At 37.4% G+C, this 19,835-nt stretch overlaps 1 protein-coding gene across 8 annotated transcripts in view; it reads right to left on the bottom strand.

The window, feature by feature from the left end:
• The window catches only part of SMARCA1 (SWI/SNF related, matrix associated, actin dependent regulator of chromatin, subfamily a, member 1), a 104,451-nt gene that overhangs the window by 18,675 nt on the left and 65,941 nt on the right, over positions 1–19,835 (bottom strand). For all 8 annotated transcript variants that reach the window (XM_055122714.1, XM_055122715.1, XM_055122716.1 and 5 more), the window contains 4 exons: positions 13,833–13,955; positions 5,024–5,156; positions 1,771–1,889; positions 1,443–1,655 (listed from right to left, as the gene is read on the bottom strand). In XM_055122714.1, the coding sequence (XP_054978689.1) occupies positions 1,443–1,655; positions 1,771–1,889; positions 5,024–5,156; positions 13,833–13,955 (588 nt within the window). The remainder of the gene's footprint in view (positions 1–1,442; positions 1,656–1,770; positions 1,890–5,023; positions 5,157–13,832; positions 13,956–19,835) is intronic.

The raw sequence follows: 19,835 nt of genomic DNA, 5'->3' as shown, positions 1-19,835 counted from the left end.
ACAAGGGTGGGGACTGGGGAGGTGGGAGGGGGCGGCAGGTATACTGGGGGGGTTGGTGATGGAAGATGGGCACTGGTGAAGGGAAGGGTGTTTGAGAATTGTATAACCGACATAATCCTGAGAACTATGTAACCCTCCACATGGTGATTCAATAAAATTTAAAAAAAAATTAACTACAATAAATTTATGAATAATCATGAAATCAAAAAAAACATAAACATTGATGATTTTGTAAACATATTACCTCAAGTACAATAAAATTTTTTAAAAACTTAAAAAAAGTGATTACTCTAGTAGTCGTTATACTACCCAAGTAATCAAACCAAGTAATCAATCAATCAATGTACCTCATGGTATGATGCAATAGAAGGTACACATCACTTGTAAGGCTTCTTGACAAAGTGTTTAATTTAAGTATAACAATAAGCAAACCGTGAGACAAGTGTGGGACATCCTACAGTATGCCTAGCCTACACACCTTCTAAAATGTCATTGTCATCAAAAATAATAAATGTAGTTTCAAAGACACTAAAGCAACTCAAAATCCAAAGACAATATGTGAACCTTGACTGGATCAGAAATTTGAAACTGTTATGAATAACAATTTGAACACAATTAATACATATTTGATATGGACTATATGACATCATCATTAACATGTTTTATAAGTGAATATACATGATGTCTGAAACTTTCAAATATCCAGAAAAATTAATGTATACTTAATAATTATGAAATACATGTTTTTCTGAATATAGTGGATAGATGTTTCTGTATTGCTAAATTAAAAACTATGGGTCTGGATAAAAGATGAATAGAGAATGAGCTTACTTATCTATGTATAAAGAATAACAGAATTAAAGAATGCAAGGTATCAAGAGGGAGATACTTAGATTACCCTCAACCCTAGATTATATAAGTGAGGATTGGGAAGGAAAAAAATTGGGGGAGACTATGAAGACATAGGTGGGAGGTAACAGGAGCAGGAGTCCAGGGCCTTAGGCACATTGGGTGATGTAGAAATGTTGTATATGTATATACCTAAACCACAGAGCCAAGAACACTAACATAAGATCTAAACTACAACAACCATACTTTAAAATACATCTGTCAAGGAGCAGGGTGTGGGAGGGAACCTGGGGACATGGGAAGCTGATGCAGGTGGTGGAATTGGTGTTGGAATATGGTATGTCTGAAATTCAACTATGAGCAATTTTTCAAATCACAGCGCCTTAATAAAAAAATTTTAGCGAATAGACACTGTAAACATATGTAGATTCTATGTGCATGTAAGAATATTTACATACAATACATGGAAAGGAAGAAAAGTTAGCACAAGCACTGCAAAATTATATACATATGTGTGTATGTATATACACACAGAGAGATATATGAAATTTTTCAAAATAGAAAGCTGGAGGAAATAGGAAGGGAACACATACCATGGCAGTTCTAGATTTGATAAACCAGTCAAATCTGAACTGAGGAGCATTGCGCACACACTGTCTTAATTCTTCGTATACATTTTCTCTATCAAAGCCCATTTTGTGTAACATACAAATCAAGAATCTATCTTCTTCTTCAGTGTAGTTCTTTCCCTTACTGGTTCCATATTGAATACGCAACTGATGAAATGGAGCCTTGTATCTTGCAATCTGTGGATTTAAACAAAATAATGTTTTTAGTTTAATGTGCAATAATTAGTCAACGCTAATCATCACACCAATTAAAACAATCTAATAATAATTTCACAATTGTGAAATATAGTACTTTGGCATCCAGAGCTTTCTTGATACTGATCCTTCGTTGAATTCTTGCTTCTCCACGTTCAATTTGAGCCATAATTTTCTCAATATCCTGCAATTCATTGCAACGTTCCCAAAATACAGCTGAAAAACAGAGTCATTACTTTATAATTCTATCATCTTAAGCAAATGAATCCATGGAACTCGATAATGGAAGATATGCAAAAAATATATAATGAACTTATACCACTTAAAATTAAGATTTGGATTCATCTGTGTATATATATGAATTATTTTATATTCTTAACTTTTAATTCAAAAATAAAACCTCAGCAAGGTTTTAGGTTAAAAAGTATTCTTTCATTAATTACTATTGGTTTTTTAATTATTCATCCCAAATAATTAAGATCTCAAAAGATGCCATGGTTTAAACTATGCTTTTGCATTCAAATATAATGTAGAAGACACCATGAAAAAAGAAAGTGAAAAAAATAAAGTAAAAAAGGAAAGAGGGTGGCCATCAGTACATAGAGAACACAGATTCCTATCAAGCAAAAACAAAACTTAGTTTTCACCAAACAATCAACAAGTCATTCAAACTTTTCCCATGGAGCAGCAATTACTATGGAAGAAACTGTCGCTTCACTTCTTGAACCTTACTCACTAATTTTAAAATATTTCAAGTGTACCTGGAATGGCTTTTTCTTTTAAAACTAAAACAACCCCAAGACACTCAAATTTTATGAACAAGCCAAAAAAGCTGGATGCATTGAAGTCACAATTCATGACTTCTGTGAAAAAAATCTTTTAATGATATACTCGACATTCTTAAATATTTTGTTTTTAGAGCCTCAACAAATGTGTTATTACTCTGATTTTTATAAGAACCTCTGTTCATTTATTCTCTAACATACTCATTCACTAACATTTAAATGCCTGTTATATAAAAGCCACTTATGCACAAATAAATAATTATATACTTTTCTTCTTTTATTGTATTCAATTACATAAATCCAATTAAATTGCTCTATGTTCTAGTACAGCCTCAATTAAGATGGCTAGTTATGCCACCTTACCTTACCTAGTGTCAAATTTGAGGGAACATCTGACATGATAACTTTCTGAATAATTCTTATCTTGCAATACATTGAAGCTATTCTAAAAAAAACTACTTCAGAATATTTGTCTGCACATATTCTTTTACACTTTTTCAGTCAACTCTTGCTAGTGAAGATTACCTTTTATTAATTTCCCCTCTCTAAGGTCCCAAAATGCCCTAAACTTAGATAATAAAGTATGCTGATATCAAGGAAAAGGAAGTTCATAAACTTCATGTTGTATTATCCAAAATAAAATCAATATAATGAATCTCTAAACTCCTGGGCAATCACCATAAGACCCTTTCAGATTCCTGAAGGAAAAAAAATGCTTCTATTCTCTAGTTAAATCTCAATATCTTCAACCACTAGAACTTTTAATTAAAAACTATTCTTAACTTGAATTAATCTTTGATTTATTAGTACTGTAATTTCATCTCTACTACTTTCATTACAAAAACAAAGAATTTCTTTTTTTAAATTGACTGAGAGGGACATCATAAGAATCTAAACATACTTCTGTAACATTTTTTCCATAGGAAAAATGCTCTAGATCCCTGGTTAAACACCTAAAACCACGGTTCTAATTCGAAACAGCTGATATTCATATTAAATTAGAATCTTAGCCTATATGGAAATGAAACTCCTTGGGGAGGAGGAGTAATTGGGGCCATACTCTCAGTGCTTAGGGATTACTCCTAGTTCTGTGCTCAGGGATCACTTCTGGTGGTGCTCAGAGGACCATATATGGTCCTGAGAATCTACTCCAAGTTGGCCTCATGAGGCAAGCATCTACTCCTGAAATATTTATCTAGCTCCTAAATGAGAAACTTCTTTTTGGGGGGAGGGGCTTTTTGGGTCACACCCGACAATGCACAGGGGATACTCCTGTCTCATGCACTCAGGAATTACTCCTGGTGGTGCTGGAGGGACCATATGGGATGCTGGGAATCCATCCCGGGTCAGCAGCGTGCAAGGCAAATGCCCTACCCACTGTGCTATTGCTCCAGCCCCATAAGAAACTTCTTAAGTTCTACATAAAACTTGCTGAACATATCTACTTTGGGGTACACAACCAACAGTGCTCAGGGGTTAAGCCCAGCTTGGTGCTCAGGGGTTGCTACCACAGTGTTCAGAAGAGCATGTGGTGCTAAGGATCCAACCCGGGACTTCCATATGGAAAGTATACATTCCAGGCCTTGCACTCTTTCTGGCCCCTATGTATACTTATTTTTTGTAAGATTTCTTTTTCACAGGCCTGAGGTTGAAAGTGCAGTGATAGGGAATTTGCACTAGCTCCCTGTTTCAGCAGCTAGTACCGATTTTGGTTGAGATCAAGGTTACAGCTCTTTGACAGAGGGGAATAACTCTAGGAGCAAATAAAACATATTTATTATAGCAGACTCATTTCATCTCTTCCAGCTGTCTGAAGTTAATGGAATCCACATGACCTGTCTGGAGTAAATTAGAACCCTGATGATGTGTGAAAATCTAAAAGGGCCTGGTGGAAAACTATTTCAAGAAACTAGAGATACACCACTAAACCTGAGGTCTCAGTCTCAGACTTCATTTGGCCAGAAGAAAATCAAATTCAGAGATGGGAAAGGGTCAACTCATTTTGTCAATATTCATAGGCTACCCACCTTTCTTTTATTAGCACTTTACTTGGCTTAGCCAACTATGGGGTTTCTACAAAGGTAGAATATTAGCTAATGTATTATATCAGCTAATATATTATATATTATATATAACATATTATAATATCGCTGTGCTATCGCTCTAGCCTATAATAATATATTAGCTATTAGTTGTTAGCTAATATATTATAATTATATTATATTATATATTTTATATATAATATATTAATAATTGATTGATAATAAACAAATCATATATAAATATACTATTATATAAATTAAATGATAAAATAAAATATGTATTATAATATATTCTATGTTATATTATAATAATATTAGCTAATATATTAGCTAATTACAAGGGACAATTAGCAGTTGGTTTTGGTAAATTTTATCCCGTGGTAGAAATACAATTGTATTTTGTACTTTCACCTAGATTTTATTCAAAAAAGTTTTACTATCTCTGAACAAAGGTACAAATAAATTATTCAAAGAAGAATGAATGATATTATAATTAAATGCCAGGATTCAAGTTAGTACAAACCTGAATACTCCATGACCTCCTCTGGAGATTTGCCCTCCACTTCTCCAGCAATGTTGTCAATGTCATCTCTTCCATACTTCTCATTAGCTTTTATAAACTGATTGAAATCTCTCTTAGTCCAATTTGTGAATCCCTGCACACCAGAAAAAATGGCATCACCAAAGAATTAATACAAATCCACTTCTTTTTCTGTGTATTTTTGTACAATGTTTAATTAAAACATGTTAAATGGACCAGAGAGATAGTACAGTAGTGGGTAGGGCACTTGCCAGGAATGATGCCTGAGCAGAGACTCAGGAGTAATCCCTGAGCACCAGTTGGTATGGTCCCAAAACAAAAAGTTTAAAACATTTAAAATCTTCCTTCTTTTACAGTCCTAGATTCCTTTATCTGGGAATCAAAATTATCATAATAACTGCTTTTCTACCAAGTTAAAAAAAACCGAATGTGTAGTTTTAATTCCACATTCTATAGATGCTCACATCAAAATGCAAATGAATTAAAATAAAAATGTTGACACCCAGATATTCATTTAGTAATTGAGTAATTTTTACAAATATATTCCCATGTAAATTAAGAGAGGAATGTGGATGCACTAAAACAGTTAATGAGGAAAAGGGAAAATGAAGGAGCTCTTCATATATGTCTATATATATATATATCCTTTGCTACTTATATCAATGTATATCAATGTATAAATGCTGTTGCTCTTTATATATATGTTGTATGTGCTGTTGCTCTTTACATCAATGTACTAAAATAGAAAATTTCTATACAAAATTCTCATGGTGACTCACTAATTAAAGAATTAAATTTTTTTTAAATAAATAAATAAATTCTATTATTGGATTTATAAACAGAAAACTATTGAGCCCATTCAATTTGTTTGCTAAAAGACAGATCAGTTTAATCGGTGTTTTAAATCTCCTTGGTCTTCTGTGCCTCCACAATTAACCTCCGCCATATCCAAAGGCCCAGTTCAGTATCTTCAAATGCTCTGTTTGTTCCTCCATCCCTCCAGGTGAGATGTGTCTCCAGGTTGATATCTCTGTGAACTTTCTGGAACTGCACATGAATTCCTCTCCCTTCTAGTAAAGTCCAGAAAGCCTCCACACCCGATCCCTGTTTATCAATGGACCCAGTTCTACACATCAAATTTCCCACTGCTCACAAGTGAACTCCCTATCACTGGGCGAAAAGAGCCAGGGAAGAACAACTCTAAGCCCAATCCCTTAGAGACTTCCAGCGGGCAGTGACCCTCAGTGCAATAGGAGGATGACAACCACAGTGGGGAAAATGCATAGAACCCCACCAAGATTAGTGAGTGAATGAAGACTCAACCAGCCCCAGTCAACCACATAAATTCTCAAAGAATGACGTTAGTGACACCATGGTGAGGATGTCTAATGAGCTCAAAGAAACAATGGCACTAATATCCAGCAAAGTACACGAAAGTATGAGAAAAACTGAAAAAGCTACAATAGTGAGAGATAGATATGAACAGTATGGTAAGCGATGCAAAAAAAACCTCCAGGAGAAGATCTGAGCAGGAGAATAACAGGAGCTGAGAAAAAGATCAAGGGGCTCCAAAATGAGATACAGAAAACTTCTAGAAAACAACAGAAGATAGAAAACAAAAGAACTCCAAAGAATAATTGGATGAGTTCAAGAGGAACAATATAAGTAAGAATTGTTGGAGAACAGAAAGGTGAATTTGAAGAAAACCAATAATTAAAGAAATTATAGTTAAGAATTTCCAAGAGGTTAGGAATACAGCCAACCAAATACAAGAGACCCAGCCCAGAGGGTCCCAGCAGAAATAGACTCAAATAGAAAATCTACAAGACACACTGTGCTTGGAATGAAAAAAAAGCCAAAGACACTTGAGACAGAATATTGAAAGCAGCAAGATCAAAACAGGATCTTACAAAGGAAATTTCATAAGATTCACAGCAGATCAATCAAATGAAACTCTGGAAGCCAGAAGAGAATAGAGGAATATACTACAAAAACTGAATGAAATGAAGAGTTTATCAGAAATACTACATTCAACTAGATTATTATTCATATTTTTCTCATTATGGTTAAGTGTTTTTTATTATAACACTGTGATTTACCAAGTTATTCTTAATACAGACATTAAATGTTCCAACACCAATTGCACCACCAGTGTGACCTTCCTTCCAACAACATCCCCAGTTTCCCACTTGCCACTCTAGCCTGCCCCCTCCAGGACAAACACATTTGCTTCACATTGTTTGCAACAACATGAAGGCAAATGGAATTATCAAAACTTAGATCAGGTAGCCAATTTGTGTTAATTGTTATATCTCACAATGGTGTTACAAGAGTCACTGAGGATCTACTGTGCTGGTTAGTGCTAGCTGAGCCTTTTGTGCTATTGTTTAGGCTCACTGAGCTTGGTGGGCTTCTCTGCAACTTTCCAATCAGCTCTGCTGTGAGCCTATTGGACTGACCGGACTATAAAATTTGAAGCAAGAGCTGCCACATATGAGGTCCAGGAGCTATAGACCTGGAACAGATTGGTGGCTAGGCAGTTTAATAAAGTTCCATTGTAGAGCTGGGCCATTTCTATATCGGATGTGTCAGGTGTGTCTGCAGGCTACTGTGCATTCAGGTGAATCTGCCTGCCTCCATTCTGAGAAGGTTCCAGAGTTGTCAGTCTGGACTGGTCTACCTGAAAAGATTCAGCAACATCATGTTCTTTGGGATCTGGGCCTTTTCTCTGCTGGTAAGTTGGCAGGTGTTGGTAGGGACTGATGGGTTTTCCAGTCAGTGGGGGTTGGTTTTTGCCTGCCTCCATTCCAAGAATACCCCAGTTTTCAGTCTGTAGACCGATCCCACCCGGCAAGATTTAGCTTGTCATTCTATTTTTTGTAATTACCATGAAATTAAAATTCATTCATGGTTGGATTTCAAGAATTCAATGCTTCAACACTGATCCCTTCCCTAGTATCGACTTCCTTCCACTAATGCCCCCAAAACCCTATTTGTCTCCCACCCACCATCAATCTGCTTCTACGAGAGGCACTTTTTAAAAATATGTGTTTGCACCCTAGTTTACAAAATGCTGCTGATAGGGTTTCATACATAACACGGTCCCACCTTTCAGCACCACCTCCTCCTCCTAATGCTTCCCTCCCTGTGCTATCCCCCGGCCCTCTCAAGTGTCATGTTTCCTACTGAACACCAGTTATCGTGTTCTTTGTTTCCACTGTCTTCGGATATTCCTTATTCCACCCTCGTTTCCTTATAGCTAGCATATGAGAGAGAGCATTCTGTTTCGGTCTCCGTCTGACTAACTTGCTCACTATCCTTTTTCAGATTAATTGTGGAGCCTGGTTCTTTCTATGTAGGAGGGTGTAGCATGTGGCTGTTGGCTGCCGGGCCTTCAGGCAGAAAGAGGAATTTGCCTGCCCCCATTCCTAGAAGACCAGAGTTATCAGCCCAGAGCAGTCTACGTGGGAAGATTTGGCAACATTATGTTCGTTTCATGATTAGTTGCGGAGGCGGGTTATCATTCATATTTTAAGGAATGATACAGAGATTTGGGAACAAGAGGTATTTTAGGGAATTCATAGCCTTGAACCCAGTTTTGCAAGAGCTTAAAGGAGCTTCTCTAAAGAACAGGACAAACTTCTCAGCACTTGGCATTGAGTATGGCACTGACTCATGGCATTTATGGATACCCTCTACTAGATGAAGAAAGGTTTGTTGAATCCTAGCTTGCTAAGGGATTTTATATGATTTTGTTAATAAATTAAAATTTCATTTATACTCAATAAACTATGTATGATCAGGTGTTTTTGAAAATTCATATAGATTTTTATTATAACCCTTTATTTATTAATGACACTTAAACAGAATCTATAAAATTTTCTCTTTTCTAGAAGAAAACACTTTTATACTTCTATAGGTCTACTTAGGTTTTCCCCTTCAATTTTTCTTAATTCTCCTCCTACTAAATTTCACTTTTGTCCAGCTTATCTATTTCATGTAAACCTTAAAATTTATTAGTACAGAATTATTCATAGTATTCATGTTTTAATTATATACTTATAAACATAAATACATGCAGCTTTGGGAAAATATTTTATCAACTGAACATGATATACAAAGTTATGAAATTTCAGAAGTTTAACTCTATTAATCTCCATGCCGCCACCTCCAAAATAATTTTTTTTTTTTGCTTTTTAGGTCACACCCGGTGATGCTCAAGGGTTACTCCTGACTCCGCACTCAGGAATTACCCCTGGCGGTGCTCGGGGGACCATATGGGATGCTGGGAATCAAACCCGGGTTGGCCATGTGCAAGGCAAACACCTGTGCTATCGTCCAGTCCCCAAATTAAATTAAATTATTTTTGAAAAGATGTCTTTCTCATATGTGGTATAGAAAAGAAACCTAGTGCAGAAACAATAGGTGGTTGAAGTTATTAGAACTAGAGATTCTGTCAACAGAACTGTGCTTACTTGGGGATTTTAAGACGGACACTTGGACACTGGTGGGAAGAATATCACACTAGGCTCTGAGTGTGCGATTTGGATAGCAGTACTATAAATGCCAATATCTCAATAAAATGACATTAAACTATATAATAAATCCCCTAGGTATTCTTAGCCTGACTGTGAAGTAACTAAGCCAAGAATATTTTTCCTCTCCTCATATCCAAACTCGTACAAATGTAAAACTCTAGGTAATATAGGCTGTTCTCCTAACCTTTAGTTAATATTAGATGACCTGACATTATGTACTGTCATGATGTTTCCAAAGAGCATTTAGAGCAGTAATAATAAAATAAAGGGACAAAAATTGATTTGGCTTAAAATTATGAATGTAATTTATAAATTTTGCTATAGCATCAATAAATGATGTTATAGATCATGTCAATAAATTTTGCTATAACATCAATGAAATGTTATAGCAAAGCTTTATATGAAAAATAAGGTATGTATATAAAATCTATCAATAATAAATGTGAAAAATTTCCTAGTACTGTGCCTTGCATACTGTTCAAAAGAATTAGTTAAATAAACAAATCTTCCTGGCAGTTTTCTATATTAAGATTGTATAATATAGTAAACATATCTGTTTATCATTTTGCAATGACCTTTGCTGCAACCTCATATTGTATTGACTACTTTGGAAGTATGATATTCAAAAATAGCCAGGAAGCATTAACATTTTATTCAAATGTAAATGTTTCATGTTTAATAACTATTGGCATTTACTTGTCAGTAATAACATTGTATTAAAGTTCTTTTCAATTAAGGATAAATGACATTTTGAGGTTTATGAAATTACTTCATAAAAAAGATTAGTAATTTCAGAAGATAGTTCTCATAAATCAATAAAAATTAATTTACATTTGTAAGAAAATGCCAATAATTATTATAAGAATGTATATGTGGATTAAATATCTCATAATTGATTATACATGTCTTATTTCTAGCCATTATATTTGCCATTTTTATGCATTTTAGTGTATGTAAAAGTATGTGTACTATGCTAAGAGCATAAAAATTATGGATATCTGGAATTGAATGATTTTTTTTTTATTTTGGGGTCACACCCAACGATGCACAGGGATTACTCCTGGCTCTGCACTCAAGAATTAACCCTGGCAGTCCTCAGGGGACCATATGGGATGCTGGGAATCGAACCCAGGTTGGTCGAGTGCAAGGCAACCAACTTACCCGCTGTGCTATCGCTCCAGTCCCTGGAATTGAATGATTTAACTCATATGTAGGATATAGAAAAGCAAAGCAAATAAACATATAAAGTCAAATGAAAACAAACCATGGACTCAGACAATACAGCTGAAGTTACCAGAAGGGAAAAAAGGGGGAGGGTAAAAGAGAAGAGAGAGTCCAATGAACTGTGGGGTAGAGGGGTATTGGCACCTTGGTAGTGCGTGTGGTATGGGAACATTTTTTGAAAAGCATAAAAATGTACACCTAAAACATATGCAAGTCATGAAAACTAATGAACCTCAATCAAAAAAATAATAAATAATTGTTCAAAATGCATCTTTATAAAGTAGCTCTGCATTTTGGTTTTTTTGTTTGTTGGAAGTAGAGGCTGGCTTCCCAAATGGTGCTCAGGCTGTGATGTGCAAAGTTTATATTGCAGTTTTGCTCTCCTTGTACTCCTTGCACCGCAAAACTCTTCTGGCTTAAGAAATGCCCTATCGAGACTAACACCAAGGATAGTAGAGATAAGGACCAGGAGGATTGTTCCACAGCTTGAAAGCTGGCCAAACATGCTTGGGGGAAAGATAGCTCGGATAAAGAAGGGATGCTTTATCACCAAGGAAAGGATGCTTGGAGAGCCGGCTTGGGTTGGGAGATGTGTGCTGAAAGTACACTATAGACCGAACATGATGGTCACTTAAAACCTTTATTGCAAACCACAACACCCAAAAGGAGAGAGAGAGAGAGCAAAAGGGAATGCGCCTGCCACAAAGGCGGGGGTGGGGGGTGGGGGGTGGGGGGTGGGGGATGGGGGTGGGAGGGATACTGAAAACATTGGTGGTGGAGAATGGGCTCTGGTGGAGGGATAGGTACTTGATCATTGTATGACTGGAATGTAAGCACAAAAGTTTGTAAGTCTGTAACTACTTTATGGTGATACATTAAAATAAATAAATAAATAAATTTAAAATGCCCTATTTTGATGTAATTGTTGATCTAAAATCACAACCCTATGAAGGTAGTGGAAAAGTTGGGAGCACAAGCAGGTAACTGGAGGCAGGTCCTCTCAGTGACACATTCTGGGAGCTAGGCAATGATGACTAGGTCCTAAATCAATAAGCTATGTCCAACACAGAAAATCTAGACTAGCCTCGTTGCTTGCGAAGGAATGGAACCAGGTCACAGAAACAATTAGTAAATATCTATATGGAACTTAGAACAAATGTACTAACCATGGATTCCTAACAACAAGGACTTACTGTAAGTCTCATGATGTGCCCTTCCACTTTTATTTATTGTCGTAGTGCAGCCAATTGGGAAATTCCATTCTTTTTCTCTTTATCTCTCTGTTCCACAATTTTTGCTGTTGTGCCAAAACTTTGCCTATATAAAGTGCTCTTGTACTCTAGCTCACTGCCACAGCTTCAGGTGAATTACGAAGCTGTGGTCCAACAATGCTAAAAATTCAACTTGTTTTTTTCACCTTAAGACTTGGTGTGCCCACTGACCAAGTAAGTGGAAACTAAAACAAACATATGGGACTACACCAAACTAAAAAGCTTTAGCACTTCAAAAGAAACACTGACCAAAATACAGAGAGAGCCCACAGAAGGGGAAAGAATATTTACCCAATCTGATAAGGGATTAATATCCAGGAAATATAAGAAACTAGTAGAATTGTAAAAAAAAAACCTCCAATCCCATCAAAAAATGGCAAGAAGAAATGAACAGAAGCTTCCTGAAAAATGAAATACAAGTATCCAAAAGGCACATGAAAAAATGCTCCACATCACTAGTCATCAGGGAGATGCAAAAGAACAAAAGCAACCAGAGCTGGTGTGAATGTGGGTGGAAAGGGATGCTCTTTCACTCTTGATGGAATGCCAACTGGTCTGGCCTTTCTGGAAAATAGTATGGACAGTTTTCAAAAACTAGAAATTGAGCTTCGATATGACCCCGCAGTACCACTTCTGGGAATATATCCTGAGGATGCAAAAATGCACAGTAGAAATGACATCTGTACCTATATGTTCATTGCAGCACTGTTCAAAATAGCCAAAATCTGAAAACAACCCAAGTGTCCTAGAACAGACGACTGGCTAAACAAACTTTGGTACACCTACACAATGGAACACTATGCAGCTGTTAGGAGAGATGAAATCATGAAATTTGCTTATAAGTGGATAGACATGGAGAGTATCATACTAAGGGAAATAAATCAGAAAGAGAGGGACAGATATAGAAAGACTGCACTCATTTGTGGAGTATAAAATAACATAACATGAGACTGACACACAAGGACAGTAGATACAAGGGCCAGGAAGATTGCTTCATAGTTGGAAGCCTGCCTCATGAGCGGGGTTGGGGAGGTGTGTAGAAAGCAGCTGGAATAGAGAAGGGATCACTAAGAAAATGATAGCTGGAGGAATCCGTTGGGATGGGAGATGTGTGCTGAAAGTAGATAAAAGACCAAACATGATGACCTCTCAGTGTCTGTATTTCAACCCATAATGCCCAAAAGTAGAGAGAGTATGGGGAATATTGTCTGCCACGGAGGCAGGGGGAGGGTGGGAAAGTGGGGGTATACTGGGGATATTGGTGGTGTGGAATGTGCACTGGTGGAGGGATGGGTGTTTGATCATTGTGTGATTGTAACCCAAACATGAAAGCTTTTAACTATTATCTCACGGTGATTCAACAAAATATAAAAAAATTTTAAAAGACTTTGTATGCTTGATTAAGAAAACTCTCGTACAACCAACAAGGCAGTCTCAGGGCCTCTCCCAACAGCCCCTTATTCCAATTCAAGGTCCCCAGAGATGTGATGCTGATCAGGTGGTGCCAGGGACTATGGAACCACCCAGCAGACACTCAGGAGCCTCCATTTCTGCATTTATTGACGCTCAAGGGACCATGTGGTGCTCGGAATCAAAGTGAAGTCAGGTGCCTGCAAAGAAAGTACCTGAACTCAGCCCTACCTTCTGCTGGTGTTTCTACCCAAGATATTCAGCCTATGCAATAAAATTGAAATTTGCTTTGTCATTTCCTTTTCAAATGATTTGTTAAAAAATATTTCATCCACTAAAATACTTTACTTGAATGAGAAGCTTTTCCTTTTCTTCAGTCTCTTCTGCTGTAAGGGGTTCAGCTCCATCAATCTTTTTTTGCTCCTCTCTTTGAGCCAGAATTGGATTTGGATTATCAGGATTTCTTGGAACCTATAAATCAAGAAACAAATTGTGAGTAAAGAAGGAAAAACTAAAGGTATATATATATATGTCTAGCTTTAGAGGTATGTCAATAAAAAACACTATATAGTCATACCAGAAAGACATGTGGTCCTATCCACATACCTATTATGGTATTACCAAAAGAGAAGTTATTCTTAAATGTGATACATGGTATTTAAATTAAAGCCATTGATAAAAATGCCATTTGATAAGCTAGATTTAATTACATTGTGGAACAAAGTCTTTATAATATTGTGACACATAAAAATAACCCAATGTTATCATTATCTCCAAAACTATTATACAATAAAACCTCAAGTGCAGAAGAAACAAAAAATTCAATAAGAAAAGAGCCATACATTACACTCCCTAAGGCATTATACAGATTCAATGTAGTTCCTATAAAAATACCCATGACATTATTCAAAGAAGTAGATCAAACATTCCTATGGAAAAATAAAATTCCCTTGAAAAGCCAAAGCAATTCTTCGGAATAAGAAGAGAAGAGCATTGTTTTATCCCAACTTCAAAATAAAGCATTAGTAATTAAAGCAGAATGGAATAGGAATCAAGACAGACCCTCAGATCAATGAAATAGAATTGAAAACCCAAAAATAGACCCTCAGGTATGATCAGATACTCTTCTATAAAGCCGCAAAAGAAAGTGAACCGGAATAAGAAAAGCCTCTTTAATAAATGACGCTGGAAAAACTGGTCTATCACATGCAAAAAAATGAACTTATACTTCTTCCTAATGCCATGTTCAAATGTCAAATCAAAATAGATTAAATACCTCAATAGCAAACCTACATCTATAAAGTACACAGAGTAAAATAAAGGCAGAACTCCCCATGGTATTGAAGCTAGAGTTATCTTTAAGGATGAAACGCCACTGACCACACAAGTGGAAGCAAGATAAACAAACGGGACTACAGTAAATTAAAAAGCTTCTGCACCTCGGGGCTGGAGTGATAGCACGGCAGGTAGGGCATTTGCCTTGCAGACGGCCGACCCGGGATTGAATCCCACCATCCCATATGTTCCCCTGAGCACCGCCAGTGGTAATTTCTCAGTGCATGAGCCAGGAGTGACCCCTGTGCATCGCCGGGTGTGACTCAAAAAGAAAAAAAAAAGCTTCTGCACCTCAAAGGAAATGATGACCACAGTACAAAGACAGACACAGTCTGGGATAAATTATTTGCCCACCACTCATCTTCCAAAGGGTTAATATCCAAAGTATATAAAGCACTGGTAGAAATTTACAAGAAAAAAATCCATCCCCATCAGAAAGTAGACAGAAGAGATTAAAAGAAATTTCCCCAAAGAAGAAATAGCGAAAATTAGAGAGAGAGTATAGGGAATGTTGTCTGCCATGGAGGCAGGGAGAGGGTGGGAAAGGGGGGTATACCCGGGATATTGGTGGTGGGGAATGTGCACTGGTGGAGGGATGGGTGTTTGATCATTGTGAGATTGTAACCCAAACATGAAAGCTTGTAACTATCTCACGGTGATTCAATAAAATAAAATTTAAAAAGAAGAAGAAATAGCCAAAAAGCATATAAAAAATGATCCGTATCACTAATCATCTGGGAGATGCAAATCAAAACAGTGATATATCATCTCACACCAATGAGTTTGTCACTCATAACAAAGAACAATTACCAGTGTTGCCATAGATGCAAAGAAGAAGGGATCCTCATTCACTGTTGGTGAGAATGAAGACTGGTTCAGCCTTTTTGGGAGATAACATGGACATTTTGAAACAAAAAAACTAGGGATACATTTTCCATTATACCCAGCACTTCCACTCCTAGAAATGTACCCTAAGGGCCCAAAAACACAATTTAGAGAAGACATTTGCACACCTATGTTCATTGAAGCCCTGTTCACAGTAGCAAAATCTGAAAATAACGCAAATGCCCCAGAACAGATGACTGGATAAAGCTATGAAGCATAGGGGTTGGAGAGATAGTAGAGCAGGTAGGGCTATTGCCATGCATGCAGCCGAAACTGGGTTCGATCTTCTGCATCCCATATGGTCCCCAAGCACTGCCTGAGGTGATTCCTGCGTGGAAAGAGTCAGCCCTGAGCAACACCTGATGTGGCCCAAACACCCCCCACACAAACACACACAAAATAAAAAGCCTACAGTGCATATACACATTGGAATACTATACAACTATTAAAAAGATGAAGTAATGAAATTTGCTAATTTATGATACATACAAGGATCTGGAGAGCATCATGCGAGTGAAATGAGTCAGAGAGAAAGGGATAGATACAGAATGATCTCACTCAATAGCAGTATATAAAGAAACATTGTTGGAGAATAATGCCCAAAAACACTAGAAAATAAGGAAAGCTGATCCTTTGTATGAAACTTGACACAGTGAGGCCAGGAAAGGGACCACTATGACAATGATAGGGGGAAGTGCTGGAAGGAGGTAAAGTTTGACACACTCAGTCACAGTATTAGAGGAAACCGAATGCCTTAAAGGAAAAAACATAAAAGAGAAAGTCCCTGCCATAGAGGTAGGCTGGGGGTGGGTGTTTGCAGCAGGGATACTGAAGATATTTGTGGAGGGATGGGGACACTAGTGAAGGGACTGGTGTTGGATCACTGTATACCTGAAATCCAATCATAAATAACTTTGGAATTTGTACCTGCTGGTTCGTTCAATAAATTATAAAAAGAAAAAGTGCTATATTCACTTGGTAATACAGACCAGGATAAGCAATTGGCAACGCTGAAGAGATAGTACAGTGGGTTAGGGAATTTGCACGCTGTTGACCCAAGTTCAATCCCCAGCACCCCATATGGTCTTCTGAGTTCTCCAGTAGTGAACTTTAAGCTCAGAGCCAGTTGTAAGCCCTAAGCACTGCCAGGTATGGCTCCCAAAGCAATAAAATAAATTGAAATAAACAAATGGCAATTCACCTGAAGATTATATTATGATTATGATATGATAACTTCAATGTGTATGAAAAATAAAATACCACTTTTATTGCCTGACTGTGAGAATGGAAGGGAAGAACAACTTTGCAGAAGTAAACTCTTGGAAAAGTCAAAGATAAAAGAGAGAGGAACCCAGTCAGAGAAGGAGAAGAAGAGCATAAAACATTTGTGATGGGAACCTCTGCATATCAAGGGGAAATACCCGTAATTACCCACAATAGTAATGATCAACAGACATTGCAGGTAATGTTTTAGGTACAGAGCCTACAGTGTGCATTTACGACTGATAAGAGAACTCAGGTTCAAAGGGCTGGAGACTGAGGTCAGCTCTCCAAGGAAGCATGTGGTAAATCTCCTGTGTCTTTAACCTGTAGTCCCTGAGACCTCAGTATGTCGCCTTTAGCACGTGTGAGTGAGGATCAGCAGAATGAAGCAGCACTCACTGTATGGCATGGAAAAGTCACACAGCCCAAAACCTCATACCATTTCTAATTCAATTTGTGACAGTGTAGCATATAGATTTAAGAGGGCAGATACAGAACATATATAGCAATTGTATAGCTTTCCGTTTCAAAGGAAAAGAAAAGGAGAGAAGAGTTAACCTTCTACCTTTTGGAATGCATACCTAACATGAATCACTCGTTCCCTGAGGGTGTCAGATAGTCATTATTCCATCAGAGTAGAATTTTAACACATATTAGAGTACATTTTTCTGATTGTTATACATATTTGATAGTTTGAAACTATAGCACTGCAACTTGGGGGTCAGAGAGAGAAGTAGATTCAGGTGTTTAGGTGCATGCCTTGCGTGCCTTGCATGCATCCAATCGCAATTCAATCCCTGATACCGCATAGTTTCGTAAATATTCCCAGACTCAGTCGTGGAGGATCCTGAGCATTGCAGTATGTGGCTCTGAAACACTCTAGCACTAACCCTCTAGCACTGCCAGGGCTATTCAGGCAATCCCCAGCACCACAGGGCCCTAGTAGCACCACATCCTTGGGTTCTCAAATTTAAGAATTTAAATTTGACTAAATTTTTTACGTAGGCTAAAGGGAACATGTTGAGTACTGGGGATCCTCTGCTTCAGTTGGACCAAAAAAATCCATGGAGGGACCCCAGGCATCCTATGCAGTTTGGAAGTAACACCCAAAAATGTTTTAAACTATTTTATCTAATAATTATTTGAATATAATGCCTAACAACTGGGCATTTAAAATATTAAAATATTCATTTATAATCATGAGTGTCAGAAAATCAAATTAGTAAAATCTGACTGCCTATTACGCCCACAGTATGGTGGCAGGTACTCACTAGAATATAAGAGTTGCTGATATAACTCTTGTCCACAAGAAGCTAGTTGTAAGATTTTGATCTATATGTTGAGGACTAAGGATTTGGAGAAAAGATGATAAGGGAAAGAACATTCTATACTAAAGGAGTGTGAGCAAAAATAATAATGGCAAAATATCTTTATAGGGGTCTGAATTTTATAAGCATATGTATCTACAAAAATGCACCCGATAAGCTCAGAGTAGTAGTAGCAAAACAAACAAAATGTAAAATAGATACTTAATTTTTTAGGAGCTATTGAGAGCACTGTTGGGGAGGCAACAGGGGTCAGTCATTTTTGGTTATTCTGATTTTGTTGTTTTGTTTTGTTTTGTTTTGAAGCCACACCTGGGGTTTCTCAGGGTTTCCTCCTGGCTCAGGGATCATTTCTGGTAGGCTTAAGGGAACATGTTGAGTACTGGGGATCAAACCTGGATTGGCCACGTGCAAGGCAAACACCTTATCCACTATACTACGGCCTTGGCCCCTCCTAGTAATTTTTTTCACTAGTTCCTTTAATATTTTAATAATTTGCATTTAAAGGACCATGGTTCACAAAGTTATTAATAGTTCAATTTTAGGCAGATAATATTTCAACACCAATACCACCACCAGTGTCAACTTCCCTCCACCAGTGTTTCAGTACTCCATCCCCGCTATCCCAACCCTTCCCCCAAATTGATACCTTAACGTGCACATTACAAACATCTGTGGTTACAGCTTAGAGCTCATGTTTTCAGTGTTGTTGATGTTGTTGATGTCTGTGCTTTAGATATATGACTATATCACTCTCCCACAAAGCCAGTATAACTAAGCACCATTACTTCCCTTTTTCATCTTCATTCCCTGCTTTATTTCTTTCCTTCTATGTCCTGCTCCTCCCTAAACTCTGGATCCAAGGACAAACTAGGCGTCCCCATTTACTACATTACATTTTTCTCATCCAGTTATTATATATACCACAGATAAGTGAGATCATTGTGTGTTTCTTTCTTCCTCTGATTTATTTCACTCAACATGTTATCTTCCAATTCCAACCAGGTTGTAGCAAATTGCAAGATTTTATTTTTCCCTGCAGCTGCATTGTGTTCCATTGTGTGTATATATATACCACATCTTTTTGCATGGTTTGGTTTGGGGGCCACATGCAGAAGTGCTCAAAGGATTACTCCTGGCTCTACACTCAAGGATCACTCATGAGGGGCTCAAAGAACCATGTGGAGTGGCAGGTGTCAGACCCAGGTTGGGTTGCCCATGTTCAAGATAATGGTCCTACCCACTGTACTAACACCCCAGCCCCTCCTAGTGATTCTTTTTTTAAAAAACATTTTTTTAATTAGTGAATCACCGTGAGGGTACAGTCACAGATTTACAATTTTTCGTGCTTGTGTTTCCCTTATACAATGTTCGAGCACCCATCCCTCCACCAGTGTCCATTCTCCACCACCAATGGAACCCAGTATCCCTCCCATCCCCCAATCCCGTCCCCCCACACCCCATCCCACCTCTGTGGCAGGGCGTTCCCTTTTGTTCTCTCTCTCCTTTTCGGTGTTGTGGTTTGCAATAGGGGTATTTAGTG

This window comes from Sorex araneus, chromosome X (assembly GCF_027595985.1).
Source record: "Sorex araneus isolate mSorAra2 chromosome X, mSorAra2.pri, whole genome shotgun sequence".
NCBI lineage: Eukaryota > Metazoa > Chordata > Mammalia > Eulipotyphla > Soricidae > Sorex > Sorex araneus.
Note: the sequence above shows the minus strand (reverse complement) of the source record. Positions and strands in the feature narration are given on the sequence as shown.